Below are 27,083 nucleotides of genomic sequence, written 5' to 3'. Positions count from 1 at the left end.
ATGCCTTGGACATTTTTAAGGCTTTTGATGTACACAGTAAAATTGCTTTTTGGAATGCTAATAGCAACTTAATTCCTACTTGCTACATATGACAAAGCTTAATATCTTTGCCACAAAATAGATCATATAAATAACTTTTTTAAATGCTATAAAAGTAAAATGGGTTAAGAACATGAACAGAAAATTTACTATAATGAAAACAAATATCCATATAAACATATATGAACAATATTAAATCTCATTGGAAATACAAACTATAATAATGAAAATACTATTTTAATTAAACTATTTTTTTCTTTGAAAGTATTTGAAGGTAGGATGTTAACATTAGGGGAAGCTGGGTAAAGGGTATATTGGAACTGTGTACTACTTTTGTAACTTTTCTGTAAGTCTAAAATTATTTCAAAATAAAAAGTTTAAAAATTGACTCATATAATGGCTCTAGGTGCTTGTTCAGTAATGTCATTGTACTTATTGACCTTGTATAAATGAACCACTGTACTCCCAGAAACCTTTCTTAGAGCATACCTAGCTAGTTCTTCATTCAAGTACCACTCTAGTATTAAAAAACAAATATAAAATTTTCCAGTCAGTGCTCTCATTTATTGCAGAAGTCTCTGAACCTGTTCCATATGTTAAGTACTCTACCTCATTTAATCCTTTCTATAGTCCTAGCAAGTGAACATTAAAATTATCATGCTCATTTTACAGATGAGAAAACCAAGCCTGTAAGGTTGAGTAACTCATCTGAAGTTATACTCTAAAATGTTTAAATTTAATTGATTTCATTTATGAGATATGTCCATTTCACAGAAATTGCTTACATTTGGGGAATGAATGGTAGTCTTTATTTTCAACTGGATATGGTGTTCCCTTTCCAACAGATGAACCTACAGACATCATTCCACGAAGCTGCCAACTAACGACAGATGTTCCACAAGTCACACAGCTGCTAAACATGACTAAACTCCGCCAGACTGAAATAAAATTTGGAGGTCATCCTCTAAGTTCAGCAGAATCAGGTATGTACTCAAGTATCTAAATTATAAGCATGTTTATTTGTAAGACCAAAAAGGGGTTAGGGGTGGGGGGTGGAACAGCCTTGTGACGATGCTTTATAGCTTGAGGTTAAATATTAAGTCACTTTAACATCAACTCAAGTCAGTGATGAGTCATTATTTTAAATTTCTCTTCTAGCAACTAAAATATCTTCTCGATTTTTACACGATAAGTGAAACATCCTGGGTTGTTCCTCTCTATTTCCTGTATGCTTCCACGCCCTGCCAGTTATACCTCCCAAATGTCTCTCAAATCTGATCCTATTGCTACTTTCATTGTTCAGGTTCCCCACTGTTACTCATCTCACCCTCCCAGTTAATCTTCACATTGCTCTCAGATTTCTCTTTCTGATAATAGAAATAGAAATGTGATCATGTCACTCTTTGATTAAAGACTTTTAATACCTTTCCCATTATCTTAAAGACAGAATGAAAAAACCCTTGGGAACTTACACAAAGCCAACCTCCTCTATTCCAAACTTACTCCACAGTTTCATCTCCAGACCCTTTCTCTCATTTCCCATGTGTTAATTTCTGACCACGCTGGGCTTTCATATGTTTGTATTTTGGGATTGCTGTTTTGTTGGCCTAAAATGGCTTCTTTGCCTTTCTGCCTGGAAAAAACTCCCAATTCATCTTTCTAGATCCAACTCAAATGCTACGTCTTCTATTCTAACAAGCATCGTTCTCCTCTTTTGATGGCATTTTTTGTTTTTTCTTTCTTTTTTTTTTCTTGCAGTACTTTTTAATATGTCTGCATTCCCTAATTAAGCGTGACTTCCTCCAAAATGGCACTGAACCTCATTCTTCTATATCCCTAGCATCTAACACAGTGCTTGCCATATATTAGGCCAGGGGCTGCAAACTCATATTACCACAGAAGCCAGTCAGAAAACATAAATGAGTAGAGTGGGCTGGATGCCTGGATCTTTGACCCAGAGAAACATTTTCTAATTCAACAGTGAGCCCTGTTGGGAGTGGAGGGGGGCGGTTAGGGGAGAGGCATGAGATAGTTGCTTCAAAGAAGTTGTTTTCTAGTATTGAAACAGTAATACTAACAGCTGTGCAAATGATACAATACATGGCAGTTGACGCTCAGCCTCTGTGAGAGAGCTGTAGGGAGTGGTGAGAACTACAGCAAAGTGGATTCTCCTTTTCCGTCTAGAAGGGGCACCTGCAGTTCAGTTCTAGCCAAGTTTTGTCTTGCAAGAACATAGGCCCAGCCTTGCCAGATCTTTCATTCTTTTCAAGAGGACCTCAGTATCCCAATGTTTATGATAACTCTCCCAATTTTAAAAGTATTGTCTAAGCTCTAAAATTTTTTGAAAACACTCTGTGGGCCAAAGACAAAATATGCCAGGGCTGCCAGTTTTCTACCTTTATAATAGACACCCATAGCTATTGACCAAATGAATGAATAGTACTTACAAATCAAGAAACCTGTTATTCAGGTGAGTGGTTCTCAACTTCCTATATGTTAGAATCACTTGGGACATTTAGAAAATAACTGATATAGAAAAGGAGAGAAGATGGCAGAAGAGTCAGACGTGGAGATCACCTTCCTCCCCACAAATACATCAGAAATACATCTACATGTGGAACAACTTCTACAGAACACCTACTGAATGCTGACAGAAGACCTCAGACCTCCCAAAAGGCAAGAAACTCCCCATGTACCTGGGTAGGGCAAAAGAAAACAGAAAAAAACAGAGACAAAAGAATAGGGATGGGACCTGCACCAGTGGGAGGGAGCTGTGAAGGAGGAAAGGTTTCCACACACTAGGAAGCCCCTTTGTGGGCGGAGACTGCGGGTGGCGGAGGGGGAAGCTTCCGAGCCGCGGAGGAGAGCACAGCAACAGGGGTGCGGAGGGCAAAGCGGACAGATTCCCACACAGAGGATCGGTGCCGACTGGCACTCACCAGCCCGAGAGGCTTGTCTGCTCACCCACAAGGGTGGGTGGGGCTGGGAGCTGAGGCTCGGGCTTCGGTCGGAGCCCAGGGAGAGGACTGGGGTTGGCTGCGTGAACACAGCATGCAGGGGGTTAGTGCACCATGGCTAGCTGGGAGGGAGTCCAGGGAAGAGTCTGGAACTGCCGAAGAGGCAAGAGATATTTTCTTCCCTCTTTGTTTCCTGGTGCACGAGGAGAGGGGATTCAGAGTGCTGCTTAAATGAGTTCCAGAGACGGGCGCGAGTCGCGGCTAACAGCACGGACCCCAGAGACGGGCATGAGATGCTAAGGCTGCTGCTGCCACCACCAAGAAGCCTGTGTGTGAGCACAGGTCACTATCCACACACCCCTTCCAGGGAGGCTGTGCAGCCCACCACTGCCAGCATCCCGGGATCCACGGACAACTTCCCTGCGAGAACGCACGGCGTGCATCAGGCTGGTGCAACGTGATGCCGGCCTCTGCCGCAGCAGGCTCACCACGAACTCCATACCCCTCCCTCCCTGGCCTGGGTGAGCCAGAGCCCCCGAAGCAGCTGCTCCTTTAATCGCATCCTGTCTGAGCGAAGAACAGACGCCCTCCGGCTTCCTACACGCAGAGGCGGGTCCAAATCCAAAGCAGAACCCCGGGAGCTGTGCGAATAAAGAAGAGAAAGGGAAATCCCTCCCAGCAGCCTCAGGAGCAGCGGATTAAATCTCCGTAATCAACTTGATGTACCCTGCATCTGTGGAATACCTGAATACACAACGAATCATCCCAAATTGAGGAGGTGGACTTTGGGAGCAACGATATTTTTTTTTTCCCTTTTTGTCTTTTTGTGAATGTGTATGTGTATGCTTCCATGTGTGATTTTGTCTCTATAGCTTTGCTTTTACCATTTGTCCTAGGGTTCTGTCTGTCTGGATTATTTTTCTTTTTCTCTTTTTTTTACTATAGTTTTTAGCGCTTATTATCATTGGTGGATTTGTTTTTGGTTTGGTTGCTCTCTTCTTTCCTTTTTTTTTTATTACTTTTTAAAAATTTTTATAATAATTTTTTAATTTAATAATGTTATTGTATTTTATTTTATCTTCTTCTTTCTTTCTTTCTTTCTTTTCTCCCTTTTATTCTAAGACATGTGGATGACAGGCTCTTGGTTCTCCAGCTAGGTGTCAGGGCTGTGCCTCTGAGGTGGGTGACCCAAGTTCAGGGCACTGGTCCACAAGAGATCTCCCAGCTCCACGTAATATAAAACAGCAAAAATCTCCCAGAGATCTCCATCTCAACGCCAAGACCCAGCTCCACTCAACGAGCAGCAAGCTACAGTGCTGGACACCCTATGCCAAACAACTAGCAAGACAGGAACACAACCCCACCCATTAGCAGAGAGGCGTCCTAAAATCATAATAAGGCCACAGACACCCCAAAACAAACCACCAGACGTGGACCTGCCCACTAGAAAGACAAGATCCAGGCACTGGTCCCCTCCACCAGGAAGCCTATACAACCCACTGAACCAACCTTACCACTTGGGACAGACACCAAAAACAACGGCAACTACAAACCTGCAGCCTGCGAAAAGGAGACCCTAAACACAGTAAGTTAAATGAGAAGACAAACACACAGCAGATGAAGGAGCGAGGTAAAAGCCCACCAGACCTAACAAATAAAGAGGAAATAAAAGTCTACATGAAAAAGAATTCAGAGTACTGAGAGTAAAGATGATCCAAAGTCTTGGAAATAGAGTGGAGAAAATACAAGAAACGTTTAACAAGGACCTAGAAGAACTAAAGAGCAAACAAACAGTGACGAACAACACAATAAATGAAATTTAAAATTATCTAGAAGGGATCAATAGCAGAATAACTGAGGCAGAAGAACGGATAAGTGACCTAGAAGACAAAATAGTGGAAATAACTACTGCAGAGAAGAATAAAGAAAAAAAATGTAAAGAATTAAGGACAGTCTCAGAGACCTCTGGGACAACATTAAACGTACCAACATTAGCATTATAGGGGTCCCAGAAGAAGAAGAGAAAAAGAAAGGGACTGAGAAAATATTTGAAGAGATTATAGTTGAAAACTTCCCTAATATGGGAAAACAAATAGTCAAGTCCAGGAAGCAGAGAGACTCCCATACAGGATAAATCCAAGGGGAAATACACCAAGACACATATTAAACTATCAAAAATTAAATACAAAGAAAAAATATTAAAAGCAGCAAGGGAAAAACAACAAATAACATACAAGAGAATCCCCACAAGGTTAACAGCTGATCTTGCAGCAGGAACTCTCCATGCCAGAAGGGAGTGGCAGGACATATTTAAAGTGATGAAGGGCAAAAACCTACAACCAAGATTTCTCTACCCAGCAAGGATATCATTCAGACTTGGTGGAGAAATTAAAACCTTTACAGACAAGCAAAAGCTAAGAGAATTCAGCACCACCAAACCAGCTTTACAACAAATGCTAAAGGAACTTCCCAAGGCAGCAAACACAAGAGAAGGAAAAGACCTACAATAACAAACACCAAACAATTAAGAAAATGGTAATAGGAACATACATATCGATAACTACCTTAAATGTAAATGGATTAAATACTCCAACCAAAAGACATAGACTGGCTGAATGGAAACAAAAACAAGACCCATATATATGCTGTCTACCAGAGACCCACTTCAGACCTTGGGACACATACAGACTGAAAGTGACGGGATGGAAAAAGATATTCCACGTAAATGGAAGTCAAAGAAAGCTGGAGTAGCAATTCTCATATCAGACAAAATAAGACTTTAAAACAAAGACTATTACAAGAAACAAAGGCGGACACTACATAATGATCAAGGGATCAATCCAAGAAGAAGATATAACAATTGTAAATATTTATGCATCCAACATAGGAGCACCTCAATATGTAAGGCAAATGCTAAACAGCCATGAAAGGGGAAATCAACAGTAACATAATCATAGTAGGGGACTTTAACACCGCACTTTCACCAATGGACATATCATGCAAAATGAAAATAAATAAGGAAACACAAGCTTTAAATGACACATTAAACAAGATGGACTTAATTGATATTTAAAGGACATTCCATCCCAAAACAACAGAATACACATTCTTCTCAAGTGTTCATGGAACATTCCCCAGGATAGATCTTATCTTGGGTCACAAATCAAGCCTTGGTAAATTTAAGGAAATTGAAATCCTACCAAGTATCTCCTCCGAGCACTATGCTATGAGACTAGATATCAATTACAGGAAAAAGACTAAAAAAAACACAAACACATGGAGGCTAAACAATACACTACTTAATGACCAAGAGATCACTGAAGAAATCAAAGAGGAAATCAAAAAATACCTAGAAACAAATGACAGTGAAAACATGACAACCCAAAACCTATGGGATACAGAAAAACAGTTCTAAGAGGGAAGTTTATAGCACTACAGTCCTACCTTAAGAAACAAGAAACATCTCAAATAAACAACCTAACCTTACACCTAAAACAATTAAGAAAGAAGAACAAAAAAAACCCCGAGTTATTAGAAGGTAAGAAATCATAAAGATCAGATCAGAAATAAATGAAAAAGAACTGAAGGAAATGACAGCAAAGATCAATAAAACTAAAAGCTGGTTCTTTGAGAAGATAAACAAAATTGAGAAACCATTAGCCAGACTCATCAAGAAGAAAAGGAAGAAGACTTAAATCAATAGAATTAGAAATGAAAAAGGAGAAGTAACAACTGACACTGCATAAATACAAAGGATCATGAGAGATTACTACAAGCAACTCTATGCCAATAAAGTGGACAACCTGGAAGAAATGGACAAATTCTTAGAAGTGCACAACCTTCCAAGACTAAACCAGGAAGAAACAGAAAATATGAACAGACCAATCACAAGCACTGAAATTGAAACTATGATTAAAAATCTTCCAACAAAGAAAAGCCCAGGACCAGATGGCTTCACAGGCGAATTCTATCAAACATTTAGAGAAGAGCTAACACCCATCCTTCTCAAACTCTTCCAAAATATAGCAGAGGGAGGAACACTCCCAAACTAATTCAATGAGGCCACCATCACCCTGATACCAAAACCACACAAAGATGTCGGAAACAAAGAAAACTACGGCCAGTATCACTGATGAACATAGATGCAAAAATCTTCAACAAAATACTCACAAACAGAATCCAACAGCACATTAAAAGGATCATACACCATGATCAAGTGGAGTTTATCCCAGGAATGCAAGGATTCTTCAATATATGCAAATGAATCAATGTGATACACCATATTAACAAATTGAAGGAGAAAAACCATATGATCATCCCAATAGATGCAGAAAAAGCTTTCGACAAAATTCAACACCCATTTATGATAAAAACCCTGCAGAAAGTAGGCATAGAGGGAACTTACCTCAACATAATAAAGGCCATATATGACAAACCCACAGCCAACATCGCGTCCTCAGTGGTGAAAAACTGAAACCATTTACACTAAGATCAGGAATAAGACAAGGTTGCCCACTCTCACCACTATTATTCAACATAGTTTTGGAAGTTTTAGCCACAGTAATCAGAGAAGAAAAAGAAATAAAAGAAATCCAAATCGGAAAAGAACAAGTAAAACTGTCACTGTTTGCAGGTGACTTGATGCTATACATAGAAAATCCTAAAGATGCTACCAGAAAACTTCTAGAGCTAATCAATGAATTTGGTAATGTAGCAGGATACAAAATTAATGCACAGAAATATCTTGCATTCCTATACACTAATGATGAAAAATCTGAAAATGAAATTAAGAAAACACTCCCATTTACCTTTGCAACCAAAAGAATAAAATATCTAGGAATAAACCTACCTCAGGAGACAAAGGACCTGTATGCAGAAAATTATCAGACACTGATGAAAGAAATTAAAGATTATACAAGTAGATGGAGAGATATGCCATGTTCTTGAATTGGAAGAATCAACATTGTGAAAATGACTATATTACCCGAAGCATCTACAGATTCAATGCAATCCCTATCAAACTACCACTGGCATTTTTCACAGAACTAGAACAAAAAAATCTCACAATTTGTATGCAAACACAAAATACCCTGAATAGCCAAAGCAATCTTGAGAAAGAAAAATGGAGCTAGAGGAATCAGGCTCTATGATGTCAGACTATACTACAAAGCTACAGTAATCAAGACGGTATGCTACTCGCACAAAAACAGAAATATAGATCAATGGAACAGGATAGAAAGCCCAGAGATAAACCCACGCACATATGGTCACCTTATCTTTCGTAAAGGAGGCAAGAATATACAGTGGAGAAAAGACAGCCTCTTCAATAAATGGTGCTAGGAAAACTGGACAGCTACATGTAAAAGAATGAAATTAGAGCACTCCCTAACACCATACACAAAAATAAACTCAAACTGGATTAAAGTCCTAAATGTGGGCTTCCCTGGTGGCGCAGTGGTTGAGAGTCCGCCTACCAATGCAGGGGACACGGGTTCGTGCCCTGGTCCGGGAAGATCCCACATGCCACAGAGCGGCTGGACCCATGAGCCATGGCCGCTGAGCCTGCACATCGGGAGCCTGTGCTCTGCGGCAGGAGAGGCCACAACAGTGAGAGGCCCGCGTACAGCTTAAAAAAAAAAAAAAAAAAAACCTAAATGTAAGGCCAGGCACTATTAAACTCTTAGAGGAAAACATAGGCAGGACACTCCATGACATAAATCACAGCAAGATCCTTTCTGACCCACCTCCCAGAGAAATGGAAGTAAAAACAAAAATAAATAAATGGGACCTAATGAAACTTAAAAGCTTTTCACAGCAAAGGAAACCATAAACAAGACAAAAAGACAACCCTCAGAATGGGAGAAAATATTTGCAAATGAAGCAACTGACAAAGGATTAATCTCCAAAATTTACAAGCATGCAGCTCAATATCAAAAAAACAAACAACCCAATACAAAAATGGGCAGAAGGCCTAAACAGACATTTCTCCAAAGAAGATATACAGATTGCCAACAAACACATGAAAGAATGCTCGACATCATTAATCATTTCAGAAATACAAATCAAAACTACAATGAGATATCATCTCACACCGGTCAGAATGACCATCATCAAAAAATATACAAACAGGGCTTACCTGGTGGCACAGTGGTTGAGAGTCCGCCTGCCAATGCAGGGGACGCGGGTTCGTGCCCCTGTCCGGGAAGATCCTACATGACACAGAGCGGCTGGGCCCGTTAGCCATGGCCGCTGAGCCTTTGCGTCCGGACCCTGCGCGTCTGGAGCCTGTTCTCCACGATGGGAGAGGCCACAACAATGAGAGGCCCACGTACTGCAAAAAAAAAAAAAAAATTTATATATATATATATATATATATATATATATATATATATATATATATATATACACACACACACACACACAAACAGTAAATACTGGAGAAAAGGGAAACCTCTTGCACTGTTGATGGGAATGTAAATTGATGCAGCCACTATGGAGTGCAGTGTGGAGGTTCCTTAAAAAACTAAAAATAGAACTACCTTACAACCCAGCAATCCCACTACTGAGCATATACCCTGAGAAAACCATAATTCAAAGAGAGTCGTGTACCACAATGTTCATTGCAGCTCTGTTTACAATAGCCAGGACATGGAAGCAACCTAAGTGTCTATCAACAGATGAATGGATAAAGAAGATGTGGCACATATATACAATGGAATATTACTCAGCCATAAAAAGAAACAAAATTGAGTTATTTGTAGTGAGGTGGATGGAACTAGAGTCTGTCATACAGAGTGAAGTAAGTCAGAAAGAGAAAAACTAATACCATATGCTAACACATATAAGTGGAATCAAAGAGGAAAAAAAATGGTAATGAAGAACCTAGGGGCAGGATGGGAATAAAGACGCAGACCTACTAGAGAATGGACTTCAGGATATGGGGAGGCAGAAGGGTAAGGTGGAACAAAGTGAGAGAGTGGCATGGACATATATACACTACCAAATTTAAAATAGATAGCTGGTGGGAAGCAGCCTCATAGCACAGGGAGATCAGCTCAGTGCTTTGTGACCACCTAGAGGGGGGGATAGGGAGGGTGGGAGGGAGACGCAAGAGGGAAGAGATATGGGAATATATGTATATGTATAACTGATTCACTTTATTATAAAGCAGAAACTAACACACCATTGTAAAGCAATTATACTCCAATAAAGATGTTAAAAAAATAAAAATAACTGGTATAAAAAACATCTTTTTTCCTAATGTCTATACTTCACCCCCAGAGATTCTGATTTAATTGTCCTAGGCTGGATTTTTTGTTAACTTCTCCAGCAATTCTGACATGCAGCCATGGTTGAGAACCCTTAATGAGAGACTAGATCACTTATCCCCACAAAGGTTTTGTGGGTCAGATGACACTCATACACACTGAAGTAATTCAGAGGACGGTCAAATAGGACAGTTATGGAGGAAGAAGTAGATCTTGAAGCTATTCAATAGATACTCATGTAAGTATTTATAATAAATAAAGATTTATGGAAGTGTAAGATGGTGCAGAAGACTGAGCAAAGACAAGGAGACAGCAAAATGCATGGATGAGTTTCCTGAGGGATCAATAACAGGAATGGCCTCTGAGCAGGAGGGCTGTGTTGAAAGACTATGAGAAGAGTGAGTCTTATATCCCTAAAATAGGCAAATGATAACTTCTTTATTCGGAAGTTGAACTTGACATCAGGCTTCAAGATGAATTTTTAAGTCAAGTGAGACCAGAGATTAAGAATTACAACTAAGATGTCTTTGCAGCCATCTAGGCATAAAATGACTAGTGGTTATGAAAATGGAAAGTGATGACCCTTAGAGAAACCACAGTGGGGAAACTGGCAGGGCTTATTGGTTCTCAGATAACAGATGGGGAAGAGAGAGTGGTCAAAGTTTGAGAGAGGTCAAAGTAGAAAGAGGAGAAAGGAGATAACCATGATGAGATGAATGAGTGGCAAAAACAGACTCACTTTTACTCTCTGTTTATCCAGTATTCATTTATTGTTGGTGTATTTTCTATATGTAAATCCTCATCAGCATCATATGTCCTAAATTGTATATTCCTAGAGAATTGGGACCATTTTATAACTTTTACAGTATAAACCCTGGAAGAGTGTAAATAGGCACTACATTTTTAAACCCTGTATTATGAAATTTCCAAACTTAAAGAAAAGTAGAGAGAATACATAATGAACCCCCCCCATATCCCCATCACCTTCCACAATTCCCAATTTTAGGCAAGAATTTGTGAGAGTCCGCCTGCCGATGCAGGGGACGCGTCTGGAGAATTTGTATATTTAGAATATATACAATCTATGTTCTTTACAGAACCTTTGGAAAATACCTGTATATAAAAGGATGAAAAAGTTTGCACTACCCAGACAGCCACTGTAAATACCTCAGGTCACAGTTCAATCTTAATGGAAGATTCTCCACAGAATACAATGAGTAAGAGTGTTTTCAGTAACCAAACACTCTGTCTGTATCTAATAGGCTGTGATAGCTTTCCATAACAGAAATGACTGAAGAGCCTATCAGGTAACTCTTTACAGTTGTAAATGCTCTTTTTTTCTTCTGTCTCTCTAGCTTAATGTTTTAAGAATTGTGTCTTTAAATGAAACTACAAGTCCATATCCAGATATTTTAAAAGTCTTTCTTTTTAAAGTTCAAGGACACTTATAATGCCAGAGAGTAAAGAGAAATTTGAATAAATATTAAGTGCACCATTAACTCAATATTATAATTAAACAAACTTTTTCATTGGCTGTGTTTGATCCCACCTGATAGAAGAGGATATTAGTGTATATTTTGCAAATTCCGTAAATGGGCTTTCAGCATAAGGATAGTCAACTTGAGTCATATATACAGAAAATTAATAATCACCATCAAAAAGCATATTTCTTCTGTCCTGTGAATCTCAATTATACTTATATTCATTTATAACCCTAGGGTTTATGATTGTTCCTCTGAAGTAAATCTCATTGCACATGTATGGCAGCTAAGATTACATAAACATGGATCGAACTCTGTAGTTCTCTTTCTACAAATACTGTTTTTTGTTTGTTTGTTTGTTTGTTTTTGGCTGCTTTTGGTCTTCGTTGCCGCGTGTGGGCTTTCTCTAGTTGCGGCGAGCAGGGGCTACTCTTCGTTGCAGTGTGCGGGCTTCTCATTGCGGTGGCTTCTCTTGTTGTGGAGCACAGGCTCTAGGCACACGGGCCTCAGTAGTTGTGGCTCGTAGGCTCTAGAGCGCAGGCTCAGTAGTTGTGGTGCACAGGCTTAGTTGCTCCCCGGCGTGTGGGATCTTCCCAGACCAGGGCTCGAACCCTTGTCCCCTGCATTGGCAGGCGGATTCTTAACCACTGCACCACCAGGGAAGTCCCTCTACAAATACTTTTCAATTGCTAATTTTGACATTTGTAGGCTTTGAACCTTACTATAAGTGATTATAATAAAAATTACTGTTCTCTCTGTGAGAGATTTTATGTGAAAGGTGTAGCTAATGACTAATGCCCAAGGACAGACTTTTTAATCACGGAAAAGCCAGGAGGTATTTCTTCATTTGAAATATTTGTTTTTGTGTCTTTCTAAAATATGGACTCCCCGTGGTGAGATTTGAATTTGCATGAAAAGTGACTGTGTGTTCTTGAAACTGACTTAACAGTACTCATGTAAATTGTGATATTTTATTATAAATGCACGAATTAAGAGATCTCAGTGATGCTGCTACAGAGGGAAGTAGCTGCTTCCTGTGGATGCTTTCTGGCATGTTCACCCAAGCTAAAAAGGAAACCTTGAAACTTCTGTTTAAAGTGCATTTTTTTTAATGCTGTATAACTTGATCAAGAGCATTTAATGAAATTAATAAAACAGTTGTGTTTCCAAAAAGTCAATGTTACCACACATTTGCACTGTTCACTTTGTCAATTCCCAGTGCATGTCAGTTAATGACTTTTAGTCTGCAGAGGACTGTAGGCTCTGATGATCTTATTTCCATTAATGGGACCCCACTTTAACTGAACTAGTGAATCAGATCTGGTTATTGAAGTTGAGCATGCAGCTACTAATGACAAGTTGCAGTGGTCTACTAAGGACAAATCAAAACTAGTAATTTGCTTTATTGTTACTTTTGTTGTGGTCATCCATTTACAATGCTTGGAGTCAGTCTATTTATCTCTTGTAAAAATTTAAAAAAAAAAAAGATACACACACACACACACAGACATGAAACCACCACAATCAGGAGAGTGAGCATATTCATCATTCCCAAAGGTTTCCTCATAATCTTCATAATCCCTTCCTCCCAACCCCATCCTCACTGATCTGCTATCTCTCATTATAGATTAGTTTGCATTTTCTAGAATTTTGTAAATGAGATATAATATATATACCCTTTTTTCTGGCTTCTTTCACTCAGCATAATTATTTTAAAATTCATTTTGAGATAGGCACATGTGGTTTGTAGAAATAATTCATTCCTTTTTATTGCAGAATAGTGCTCCATTGTGTGAAGGTGCCATATTTTGTTTACCCATTTACTTGTTGATGGATAAATAATACTGTTGTGAACAGTTGTGTAGAAGTCTTTGAATGGGCATAAGCTTTCATTTGTCTTGGGTAAATGCCTAAGAGGGGATGATTGGATCATATGGTAGCTTTTTAAGAAATGCCAAATTATTTTCCAAAATAGTAGTAACGTTTTATATTCAAACCAGTGGGTATTATTTCCAGTACCAATGAGTGGTATCTCATTGTGGTTTTTGATTTGCATTTCCTTGATAATTACTAATGATGAGCATCTTTATGTTCTTATTTGCCATCCCTGAATCTTCTTTGATGAAGCAACTGTTCAACTCTATTGTCCATTTTTAAACTGGATTCCTTATTTTCATATTACTGAGTTTTGAGAGTTCATTCTATATTCTGGATATAGGTCCTTTTTCAGATATATGAATTGCAAATATTTTTTTCCAGTCTATTGCTTACATTTTATTCTCATAACAGTATCTTTTGAAGAGAAGTTTTTAACTTGATCAAGTCCAGTTTATCAAATTTGCTTCTGTGGATTGTGCTTTTGGTGACATATTTAAGAAATTTTTGCCTAATCCAAGGTTATGAAGATTTTGTCTTATGCCTCCATGTAAAAAAAAAAATTACAGTTTTAGGTTTTACATTTAGGTCTATGATCCACTGAATTAATTTTTGTATATAGTATAAGATATAAATCCACATTTTTGGTTTTGGGGCCTTTTTTTTTTTTTTAATTTGGATATCTAGTTGTTCTAGCCTTTGCTAAAAAGTGTCCTTTTCTCCACAGCATTTCCTTTGCACCTTTGTCAAAAATCAGTTGTCAATATACTTGTGGTTATATTTCTGGTCTCTTTATTCAGACTCTTTATTCTCTTTATTCTGTCTCATTTATCTATTTGCTTTTATGCCAGTATCATGATTTTTATTACTATATGTTTCTAAGTCTTGCATTCAGCTAGTGTGAGCCTTCCAGATTTGTCCTTCTTTTTCAAAAATTATTTTAGCTATTATGGACTCTGTGCATTTTAGTATGAATATTAGAATCAACATGTGAATTTCTGCCAAAAAGCCCTGTTGGGAATTTGATTGGGATTGTGCTGCATTTATAGGTCACAATTTGGGGAGAATTGACATCTGAACAATGTTGATTCTTCCAACTTCTTTTTTTTTAGGTTTTCTTTAATTTCTCTCAGCAATATTTTATAGTTTCAGGGTACAGTTCTTTTATAACTTTCTTCAGATTTATCCCTAAGTATTTTATATCTTTTGATACTACTGATAAGTGGTAAGTTTTAAAATTTCTATTTCCAATTGTTTGTTGCTAGTGTGTAAAATACATTGAAATTTTGTAAATTGATCTAGTATCCTGTAACTTTGCAAAACTTATTTATTACTACTAGTAGCTTTTTGTAGATTCCAGTAGACTTCCTACATAGATGATTATGCTGTGTGTGAACAAAGACAGTTTTACATTACCAATCTGAATGCCTCATTTCTTTTCCTTGCCTGATTGCACTGGCTAAGACCTCCAGTACAAAGTTTAATAGAAGTGGCAAGAAAGGATAGCCCTGTCTTATTCCTGATCTTAGTGGAAAGGTATTGTCTTTAATGATTAAGTATCATGTTAGCTATTGAGATTTTATAGATGTTCTTAATCATGGTGAGCAAGTCCCTTTCATCACTAGTTTGCTGACAGTTTTTATCAGGAATGGATGTTGGATTTTGTCAAATGCATCTTCTGTATTTATGAGATCATCATGTTTTTTTTTCTTTTTTAGTCTGTTAATACGGTGAATCACATTGATTGAGTTTTTAATGTGAAACCAACCTTGCATTTCTGGGGAAAACCCTGCTTGGTCCTGACGCAAATATCCTTTTAGTCTATTGTTTGATTCAATTTGTGTTCGTAAGGGATTATTGGACTATAGTTCTCTTTTTTTATAATGACTTTGTCTGCTTTTGGTATCAGGGTGAAGCTGGCCTCATAGAATGAATTGGGAAATATTTCCTCCCCCCTTTCCCCCACTCCTTAAAACTTTTCGGAAGAATTTGTGTTAAATTGGTATTGTGTCTTTCTTAAATGTTTTGTGGAATTTATCAGCGTGAGAAAGTTTTTATAACCTGTAAATTCAATTTCTTTAATAGATAAAGAGTTTTTCAGGTTAACTATTTCTTTTTGAGTAAGCTTTGGTAATTTGTGTCCTACAGGGTATTTGTCCAGTTCGTCTAAGTAGTTGGATGTATTGGCATAAAGTTGTTCATAATGTTGCCTTATTATCTGGAGAATCTATAGTGATACCACTACTATTCCTGATATTAAAAATATGTATCTTTGCTCTGTTTTCCCTGGTCAGTCTAACTAGAGGTTTATCATTCTTACTGATCTTCCCAAAGAACAAGCTTTTGGTTTCATTGATTCTTTCTACTGTTTTTCTATATTGTTTCATTTATTTTCACATTGATCTTTATTATTCCTTTCTTCAGTTGTTTTGGGTTTCATTTGCTCTCTTCTTTCTATCCTTAAGGTGGGAATCAAGGTCAATGATTTCAAACTTTTCTTTTTCTAATATAGCCATTTAGTGCTAGAAATCTCCCCATAAGTGCTACTTTAGCAACATCCCACAAATTTTGGTATTGTATTTTTATTTCATTCTGTTCTAAATATCTTCTAATTTCATTTTTTCTTTGATTCATGGGTTACTTAGGAGTTAAGTATGTTACTTAGTTCCCAAACATTTGAGATCTTTCTGTTATTGATTTATAATTTAATTCCAGTGTGACTTGAGAAAATAATTTGTATGAAGTGATGTGTTTTAAATTTGTCGAGACTTGTCCTGAATAGAGTCTATCTCATTAAATGTGCCATATGCTCTTGGTAAGAATGTAAATTTTGCTGTTGTTAGGAGTATTCAATAAATGTCATTTGGATTAAGTTACTTAAAAAAAAAAAAACTAGTAATTTGCTTAAAAATTAGGAGGTAGTTTTCCCAAGTGCCCTCCTTTCCACAGCAGCAGTCTTACTGGATTTTTACTTCTTTTTAAATAAGGAGAGACTGACATCCATATCTCCTAACTCAATCGCAAACAGATAAAGGATCTAGCAAAACCATGAAATAGTAATCTAACCATAGTTGGCATTGGTGAGATCTTTATTAGAATTTCTTCTTTGGGTTGTACATTATGAAAGCAAATTTCAAATCAAGCAACAAAATCTACTGTGAAGTAGAACCTTAAAAAAAAAGAGAGAGAGATTCTGACTTCAGGAAAAAACAAGACATTCTAATTTCTTCTTTCTAAACTCAGATTTTTGGTAATCCTTGTCTTAAGATTGTTGGTTAAAGAAATGCCACAATTAAAAAATGGGCAGAAGACCTGAATAGACATTTTTCTTAAAAAAAAAAAAAGTTTGTAATTAAAGTACTTTGCATAGGATGTGCACTCTCAAATTAGCCGCAGTTTCCCCCACGTTCTACATGTGCCTGCTTGTCACTTATATGTTACCTGCCCGGCATTCAAGCCACTTCATTTTGTCCCTCCCCTGCTTCCACCACCACTTTCTTCCCTTTGGAAAAGATTATTACAGCATTCTATCCCATTCTTGATTCCTCAGGGACCCCATTAGTCTTCATCAAATACATTAATTATCATATTCATAAAGTTCTCGTACTTATCCAAATAATCACTATTAGACCCACTTTTCACATAGCAAAACAAAAGTTTTTAATTAGATGGCTTTACAAAACTGCACAGAGAATAAATAGTGGACAAGGAAAGAATCTCCTGCAATGCCCTCCTGGCCGACCAAAGGCAGTATCATGTGTGGTGAAAAGAGGGCAGGCACAAAGAGGGCTTGGGCATTTGGGTTCTGAGACCCTGCTCTGAGTGGACAGATCTCTAAACATCATGAGCCTCAGCTTCTTCATCTGTAGAGGTGGAATAATATCACACAAAGTGACTGGAAATTTCATAAAGATCATGTACACATCATCATATCCGTCATCCTTTAGACCTCAGATTGAATGTCATTTCCCTCACCCTAGAGACTAGATACCAGACCCCTGTTAAACACACTTTGAGCCTTCCCTTCATAGCTCTTACCACAGTTGTAATCATGTAGTTATTTATGACTTACTTGCTGTAATATCTGTCTTCCCCGTGAGACCCAGAGTGCCTTGGAGAAGGTGATGTGTCCACCTTGTTGCCTATCTTATTCCGTACTTAGAGCAGTGGCTGCCCAGACTATGTGCCCAATCACTAATGAAAGAATGTGTGAACGAAGGGATAAATGATTGTGAATGGACTTCATAAACTGTTAAATGCTATTCAAGATGGAAGGTATTAATAGCATATTTACTCCCTACTAAGCACAGTATTTAGCATGTTACATGCATTGTTTCATATAATCTAACAAAAATGCCTTGACTTAAGTACTATTATTATCTCAGTCTTATGGATGAAGAAAGTGAAGCTTAGAAAGTTTAAATAACTTGTCTAAAATAATATTGCTCTACTAGATCAGTCTTTTTTGTGTTTTTGACATTCCTTATATCAATGCACATATAATAAAATAAAAATTAATCCAATTCAAAATCCGGATTCTGGTAGCAGGTTTAATTCTGATTTGATCATTAGATAATAGATGTAAGTCTTGAGCATGACCCCTGAATGATTACAGTTGAAAATTCAGCAGGTTTTTCTGGTTAAACTTTGAAAACCTTGCAAACTTAAATGACTATAATAGTTAGAATATTGTACCTTGAGACAAAAATGAATGTTTATTATTCTAAACGATAATTAGAGAGTAGACCCTCAGGTTTTATAATCTAACTACAAATTAATGGTAACATCTCTGACCTACACCCAGTTCATTTTCCACAAACTCAAGAAAATGAAACGCCTAGAGTATGACTTTAATCTAATCTTGATTTTTAACCTTATATATATTGATATCAGGTCTTAAAAGAACTCCTTTTAGAATTCAAAAGGCATGCATTTCTGCTTGTAGTTTTCTTTCATTAAGATTTTTCTCATTATAGAAACTTCGTCCCTTTTATGTTTTATTTTAGAAACCAAAGGTCTAAGTTACTTTTCCTTGTAGGTTTTAATTAGGACCCTGTTATCGTGGACACATAGCATGATACATGTTTGTAGACATAATTATGACAATATGATTATAAACAGAATTATTCAAGTGAAACGGACTTTAAGAATGTGTATGTGTTAATTGTGCTAATAAGTTTAAAAAGCCCTGCTAATTAAAGAGATACTAAATAGTGGATTATTGTACACTTTGCTTTGTGAAAAAAAGGTATACTAAAATTTGTAAAATTTAAAAAATAGATTTCAATTTAAACACACAGTGGTAGATTGCTCTTTAAAGAAATCCTATAGTAGATCCTCTTATAAAATACAGAATAACATCTTATTTTCTGTGATTCAAGGAATTACATCATATCAGGTTTAGTTGTAGCTTTAATAGCCATTGACTATCCAAGAGATAAGTCAATGATTCTTGACTGCTAAGCAAGAAATGCCTCTAACAAGTTAAAGGTATTTAGGAATTTTCACTTTTTAAATAGCTATGAACTATTTAATATGTTCATTTTGTTGAAATTATAGCTGGAACTGTGTCAGTATGATTTTTGTAAATAGTCCCCCAAAAGTTTTCCTTTTAATCTTTGATACTGTCCACAATTTTGGTGAGATTTATCCATTGTCTACCATATGCTTTGCTGGGCTCAGCAGATGAGTATACATGCAGTGCCAAAAAAAGTGGTCTTTCTACTCAAAGAAACTTAAATTCTTTGGGGGCAACCTGCATATAGATGAAGAATATGAAAAAACATAAAGGAAACTGACGTAGTACAATGTTTGAACAGAAAGATATGCCCATAAGCCAAATGATTCCTGTGACTGGAAGTTTAAACAAAAAAAAAGAAGAAGAAGAAAAAGGCTTCTAATCTGGTACTGAAAACTCCCATGTAGGCCTATGCCATGTCCCATACATACCTTTAGGGCTCTCAGTGGCTATTTCTTTCTGGGAAAATCCACCTTTGAGAACAAAATCAGTAATCTAGGATTTGTTTTATTTGGTCACAGAAGGTACAAATGATGGGTCTGTAATAGATTTTTCCAGTTGTCCTGGAATTTGAGTGTCATTTCTTTCTATTGCTGATCCTGAGAGACTAACAAAGTTTTGTTGACTCCAAATGGATATTTGTAAATGACTGGAAAAGATGCAGATGCACACATAGCCAAGTCTACTTGCTGGCATTAGGAAATCTCACGTGTAAGCTGAGTAGGCATCTGACTGTGGTGCCACAGCGCTGCAGCTGTTGAAAGCCACACAGTTCATGTAAATATCAATGTCTTGGTCACTGTTGACCCTTCTCTCTCATCCCCCACATCCTGGCAGTTGTCCAGTACAGTCTGCCTCCTCAGTTCACACATAAATGTCTCAGGTGGATTTTTCTTAAAAATAAGTTTTAATAGTAGTTAGAAATATTTAGTCATTTAATCCAGCTTCCCTTCTGACCCATTATACTTTATGATTCATTCAGTTTGCTCAGCAAGGATCTATTGCTCTGTGTCAAGCACTAGGCTAGCAATTCAGGGGTGACAAAGTAGACCACTGAGTTTATATCTACTGAGGTATACATTATTAGAGAATCCCATAAACATATATGAAAGGGTAATTCTGACAGTTTCTGTGAGGGAAAACTTATGGGACTACCTAAACTGGGTACTGTAATCAGAGAGGTCTGGGAACACTAGTCTGAGGAAGTGACACATGAGCTGAAACATAAAGGCCAAGAGGGGAAGGAAGATCCTACACGGGGAACAGCATGTACAAATGCTCTGATAGACAGGAAGAACTGAGGAGGCCAGAGCAGAAAATAGAGGGTATTAAGGTTGAACTGAAGCCAGAACATGCAAGTTTTTGCAGGTAATGTTAAGGGCTTAATCTTAAGAGCAGCAGGGAAGCCATTGAAAAGTTTTAAGTGAGGAAAAGGAATGATTCAATCAGACGTATGTTTATATAAGACTGTTCTGGCTTCATTTTGGAGAGAGCATGGGACAGGGAGCCAGAGTGGAACATGGTGGGTCACTTGAGAGGCTTTGTGATCATCCAGAAGAGGAATGATGTTGCTTAAATTATGGTGCTGGTGGAGGAGGTGGAGACAAGTGGATCTGGATTGGATATGGAGAGGATGGAGGGAGGTGTCAAGGATGACATCTAGAGTCTGACTTTTCAACCGGAATGGTTTATGGTGTCATTCATTAGACCAGGTTTTCAGTTGGAGGTGTCTTCGAGACATTGAGGAGGAGCTGGTCAAGAAGGCCGCTGTATACGAGAGGCTCTCAGAAGAGAGGACTAGGCTAGAAATAGAAATTAGAGAGTCATCTAATATGTGAATCTGACTTATAATATCCAGAATAGCTTTCCAGACTTCTGGTTGAACATCTTCAAAATGACAGAAAATTCACCACCACAACAACCAGACATGCTTTAATTAAGGAAAGATGTTCCTTATGTTAGACTAAAAGTTTCTTTTAATTAATTTTTATTGGCGTATAGTTGCTTTACAATGCTGTGTTAGTTTCTGCTGTACAGCAAAGTGAATCAGCTATACATATATATATACATCCCCTCTTTTTTGGATTTCCTTCCCATTTAGGTCACCACAGGGCATTGAGTAGAGTTCCCTGTACTGTACAGTAGGTTCTCACTAGTTATCTATTTTATACATAGTAATGTGTATATGTCAATCCCAATCTACCAGTTCATCCCACACCCCTCCTTCCCCCCTTGGTATCCATACGTTCGTTCTCTACTTCTGTGTCTCTCTTTCTGCTTTGCAGATAAGTTCATCTGTACCATTTTTCTAGATTCTACATATAAGCGATATATAATATTTGTTTTTCTCTTTCTGACTTACTTCACTCTGTATAACAATCTCTAGGTCTATCCACGTCTTCGCAAATGGCACAATTTCATTCCTTTTTATGGCTGAGTAATGTTCCACTGTATGTACCACATCTTCTTTATCCATTCCTCTGTTGATGGACATTTAGGTTGCTTCCATGTCGTGGCAATTGTAAATAGTGCTGCAGTTAACATTGGGGTTCATGTATCTTTTTGAATTATGGTTTTCTTTGGGTATATGCCCAGGAGTGGGATTGCTAGGTCATATGGTAGTTCTATTTTTAGTTTTTTTAAGGAACCTCCATACTGTTCTCCATAGTGGCTGTAACAATTTACATTCCCACCAACAGTGCAGGAGGGTTCCCTTTTCTCAACGCCCTCTCCAGCATTTATTGTTTGTAGATTTTTTGGATGATGACCAGTCTGACTGGTATGAGGTGATACCTTATTGTAGTCTTGATTTGCATTTCACTAATAATTAGTGATGTTGAGCAGCTTTTCATGTGCTTCTTGGCAATCTGTATGTCTTCTTTGGAGAAATGTCATTTACATCTTCTGCCCATTTTTGGATTGGGTTGTTTGTTTTTTTGATATTGAGCTGCATGACCTGTTTGTATATTTTGGAGATTAATCCTTTGTCCGTTGCTTTGCTTGCAAATATTTTCTTTCATTCTGAGGGTTGTCTTTTCATCTTGTTTATGGTTTCCTTTGCTGTGCCAAAGCTTTTAAGTTTAATTAGGTCCCATTTGTTTATTTTTGTTTTTATTTTCATTACTCTAGTAGGTGGGTCAAAAAAGATCTTGCTACAGTTTATATCAAAGTATGTTCTGCCTATGTTTTCCTCTAAGAGTTTTATAGCATCCTGCCTTACATTTAGGTCTTTAATCCATTATGAGTTTATTTTTGTGTATGGTGTTAGGGAGTGTTCTAATTTCATTCTTTTACATGTAGCTGTCCAGTTTTCCCAGCACCACTTACTGAAGAGACTGTCTTTTCTCCATTGTATAATCTTGCCTCCTTTGTCATAGGTTAGGTGGCCATAGGTGGGTTTATCTCTGGGCTTTCTATCCTGTTCCATTGATCTATATTTCTGTTTTTGTGCCAGTACCATACTGTCTTTGTGCCAGTGCCATACATACTTGTAGCTTTGTAGTATAGCCTGAAGTCGGGGAACCTGATTCCTCCAGCTCAGTTTTTCTTTCTCAAGATTGGTTTGGCTCTTTGGGGTATTTTGTGATTTTTCACAGAATTAGAATAAAAGCTTTCTGAAGTAAATTCTACTCATTAGTTCTGATTCTGCCATTTGGACAAATAAAATCACTACGTAATAGGACTTCAGGAATTTGAAGAAAACTGGAATGGTATTTCTCCCCACCACTTTGCCAGCCACCTTAGATCCTCTGTCCAGCAAAAATTCTTTTAGATCAACTCAGCAGTGTAGCCCTTGCCCATGTCTTCAGCTTCATCTATTACAAACACAGAAACAGACCCCCCAGAACACCTATATACCCACTCAGGTTACTTCCACTCAGATCTAAATGTTGGGGGCTTCCTAAGCATGATATGTTTTCACAAACTTTTGTGCTTTTTCTCATGACTGTTACATAGGAATGGTTTTTAATTCCACCACTTATAAAATTACAGCTCTCTAGCAGAAGCTAATGAGACCAACTAGCTAACCATAGGAATTTTTTTCAGGAGAATAGATCAGACAAGAAGTTGCCAGTAGCTCATAAATGTCCAGAACTGTAGGACAAATTTGGACTTACTCAGGGCCAACATTGTAATATTCAAGTTGGTCCTGTCTTGCAAGCAGGACATGGCAGAAGGTTTTCTAGGCTGTGGGCCGTGTTCTGAGTTAAGAGCCGTCACTCTCACCTGCTGTTTTAGTCAGAGAAGGCTGCCTGCACTCACACAGAACTCCACAGTCCTAGTCCAGTCAGAGTTCCTTGGGCATCCCTCCATATGGTCTTTCAGAGACTCGGGCTTCTTTCATCTAGTGGCTCCCAGAGGGGTCCTCCACTGGATCTTCTGCATCTTGTCAAGAGATGAGGGAAGAGAGAGCATGGGGCTTATGCAGGAAGTTTTAGGGGCAGGAGATGGTTTACATGTCACACATTCCACTTCTCACGTTCCATTAACCAGAACTCAGTTACATGACCCATATAACTGCAAGGAAGCCGCAGAAATGTAATTTAGCTGTGTGCCCAGAAGGAAAAGGCAGCAGGGTTTGGTGAGCACAGCTTCCTTATCCTTGAGGTGATACCAGTTTGGTCTCTTTTTCCCCAAAACCTTCAGTGATTCCCTGTTGCCTACCGAATTTAGAACAGGCTCTTAGTGACCCGAGCTAAACGGGTGATTTCATTATTCCCCAAGCATACCCTACCCTTTCACTCTTCCATGCCTTTATTCAGGCACTTTCTTCTGCCTTGGGCACCCTACCTCTCTTATTCTTGAAATCTTATCAGTCATTCAAGGTCCATTCAAGAAGTCACTCTTCATTCCCACTGGTCTGCCTTATGTTGTAGTTACCTGTTTACTTGTACTATCACCTCCCTCCAGACTCCCTGAGGGCAAGCAATGTGTCTTATCCATTTTGCATCACTGACAACCTCTAGGAAATGCCTGGGAGTGCTCAATGAAATATTTGTTCAATGGAGTTAGTTTTATTTAAATTATTTCCTTAAAGAGAAAATGCTGTGTATTTTTCAGTAGCTTTCCTTTCTTTTCTTTTTTCCTATGAGGAAAAACGTTTGTGGTAGTGGTTCTCAGATGATACTGAGCAAAAGAACCACTTGGGAGTTAATCTTAACCACTTGTTAAGATTATAGATTTCTGTTGCCCCCACACACACACAAGATTCTAATTCTATAGATCTGATAGATCTGATGTTGGACCCCAGGATCTGCATTTTTATAAGTGCCCTGGGAGAGTGGGAGGGTTAAAGCGGGGAAGGATTCACATCATATGACCCCTAGATTGTACTTTCAGAAATATTGCAACATGGTGTGTGTCATTACGCCCATTAATGGACTACTATTCCCTTCCTTTATCAAAACAGATCAGTTCATTAACAGAGGAACAGGTAGCATGCGGAGCGGTAAAAATCAAGATGTTTGTCATATTGCCTTTGGATCCAAAGTTCTTGGACCACCTCCACTCTCTGGCAGAAGAAATAACATGAGGATATTCAGTGAGGTAGGTGCGGGGTTTGAACAGCTTATGTAAGCATGGATGGCATGGGAAGGGAAGGGTTTTTTTCCCAATGCAGAGGGAAAAAAAAGAGGGAGAGAGACTACATGCCAAAAGCAGGGGGGTTGAATAAATTTGGAACAGAAATTCTGGATTTTAAAAGACCTCAAAACTGTTTTCTTTTCGTCATGTCAACGCAATTAACATCTTTGAGCATTCTTTTCATTAAATATGTGCACAAAACTTAAAGGCAAATATATGTGAGCACATTTTGTGGTCTCCTTCAAAAAGGAGTTGGATCATCACCAGACACCTTATAATGAACAGATTCTCAAATGTTATATTTTTATTTTTAATTTCCTCTGAATTTCTGACATACAGAGTGATTTTCATTTCAACTCCTACCTACTAAAGATGGAGTGTAGCAAATGAGCTCATTTTAATTTGTGTCTATGAGATTTGGTTGTCTTCTGTTTTACCTTACATTATATTTATCTCCTATTTCTTTCTAATTTTCTACCATAATTTCCCTCTCCACCAACTTTTTAATCTTCTCATTTCCTCTAGTTCATTTTTACCTCACTATTTGTCCAGCTATTATTTCTTCTATGTAGATTCTACAAGAAATAAATGCAATTCCTATATTTTAAAATATAGATTAATTCCTTTTCCTTATAGACAGTAAGATCTGTTGGGTCCAAAAATAACCAATCGTGCCAGCAGTCTACAGTAGAGAAGTGTGTTAACAGGGCAGAAATGTCAACCTTGCTGTTATCTGAGTCTGAGGCACAAGGAGATAAAGAAAATATTGGCCACATAAAGCAGACTGTACCTATTCATGGTAAGAATCATGCATAAAGATTGATAGCTAGTGAAAACAGTGAGAAATGTTAAGATAAATCCATAGTTATATTCTTGACTAGATCTTAAGTCCAGAGAATTATCATTTAAAAATGAAAATGGTGGTAGATATTGAAATACGTTTAGAATTCTTATACCATATATTATCTTCTGGAACCTGTCATTCTGTTTATTCTGTTATTTTACCTTGGTGTAGAACCCTGTATTTTTACTTTCTGATAACAGTGAGAAAATAGTATAGTATCCTATTATTGCTATGTCTTGGAAACCCCATGTACATTTTAAGTGTTCTTAGTTTTACCTTTTAATTAATCTCTTCCATTTGTAAAGTGCTCTTTATTTTCTCTCATTGGTACAAAAACAACTCTGTTGGTGAAGAAAACTTTTATCCCGTTTTATAGATTGAGAATTCAGGGCTAAGAGAGTAAGTGATTTGCAATTTGTAATCACTGGAAAGAATTGAGACCAGAACCCAAGGCTTACCACTCCCTGTCAGTTTGTCCACTTTAACTGGTCTGACTTTTGTGAACATTGAAAAGGGGAGGCATTTGTGTTCATTTTATTTGATTTAGAAATTAACGATCACTGTTAGAGACTCTGTCTCCCATGGAGTGTAAAACTGAGATAAGGAAATAAATAACATAGATATTCAGTCCCAGTTTTACCACTGTCTGTGAGACCTTGATCAAGTTTCTTAAACCCTACGAGCCTCAGTTTCCCCATCTGTAAATGGGGATACAATTACTACTAGCACTAGTAGTAGTAAGAAATAACAGCTGCCTCAAAGGGTCAGTATGAGAATTCAGTGAGAACAGTCAGTCATGCACATCATATTGTGCCAAGAATTTAAATGTTCAGAAAATATCAAATGCTGCTATGACTATTATTATTATTATTGTTACAGAGTTAAATTACACTTAGGAATTCTTCAAGATTGATCTCAGTTCTGCAGGGTTCTTTTGGAAACTACCCTCTAAGCTCTTGTTGAATCAAACTTAAATCTTTTAAAGGAAAAAATAATTTTTCTGTATTGGCTGTCAATTTCATTTTTAAATATTTTTTAATATAGCATGTTGCAAGATTAACATTAATCTAATTACTTGTAGCTCTCTATATGGTTATATTACATGAATAAAATGTATTAGTAGTTTATTTTTTCTTTAACACCTTTATTAGAGTATAATTGCTTTACAGTGGTGTGTTACTTTCTGCTTTATAACAAAGAAAATCAGCTATACATATACATATATCCCCATATCTCTTCCCTCTTGCATCTCCCTCCCACCCTCCCTATCCCACCGCTCTAGGTAGTCACAAAGCACCGAGCTGATCTCCCTGTGCTATGCGGCTGCTTCCCACTAGCTCTCTATTTTACATTTGGTAATGAAAGCCTGATACAATTCTAATATTGGAATAGAAATAAACACCTATTTCCTATAAAGGAATAAGTTGTGTTTTTTATACAGCTTTACATTTTGTCAAAATGATACGTGAACATTCTCATTATAGCTATAATTATATTTACTGAGTTATTTCAAACTAT

The 27,083-nt window shown here is 37.5% G+C and overlaps 1 protein-coding gene across 4 annotated transcripts in view; it reads left to right on the top strand.

Moving 5' to 3' along the window:
• The window catches only part of CFAP20DC (CFAP20 domain containing), a 267,456-nt gene that overhangs the window by 139,961 nt on the left and 100,412 nt on the right, over positions 1-27,083 (top strand). For all 4 annotated transcript variants that reach the window (XM_079935811.1, XM_079935812.1, XM_079935814.1 and 1 more), the window contains 3 exons: positions 885-1,022; positions 24,549-24,685; positions 25,358-25,520. In XM_079935811.1, the coding sequence (XP_079791937.1) occupies positions 885-1,022; positions 24,549-24,685; positions 25,358-25,520 (438 nt within the window). The remainder of the gene's footprint in view (positions 1-884; positions 1,023-24,548; positions 24,686-25,357; positions 25,521-27,083) is intronic.

This window comes from Stenella coeruleoalba (assembly GCF_951394435.1).
Source record: "Stenella coeruleoalba genome assembly, chromosome: 10".
Taxonomy (NCBI): Eukaryota; Metazoa; Chordata; class Mammalia; order Artiodactyla; family Delphinidae; genus Stenella; species Stenella coeruleoalba.
The sequence above is the reverse complement of the archived record's forward strand: the minus strand, read 5'-3'. Positions and strand labels throughout refer to the sequence as shown.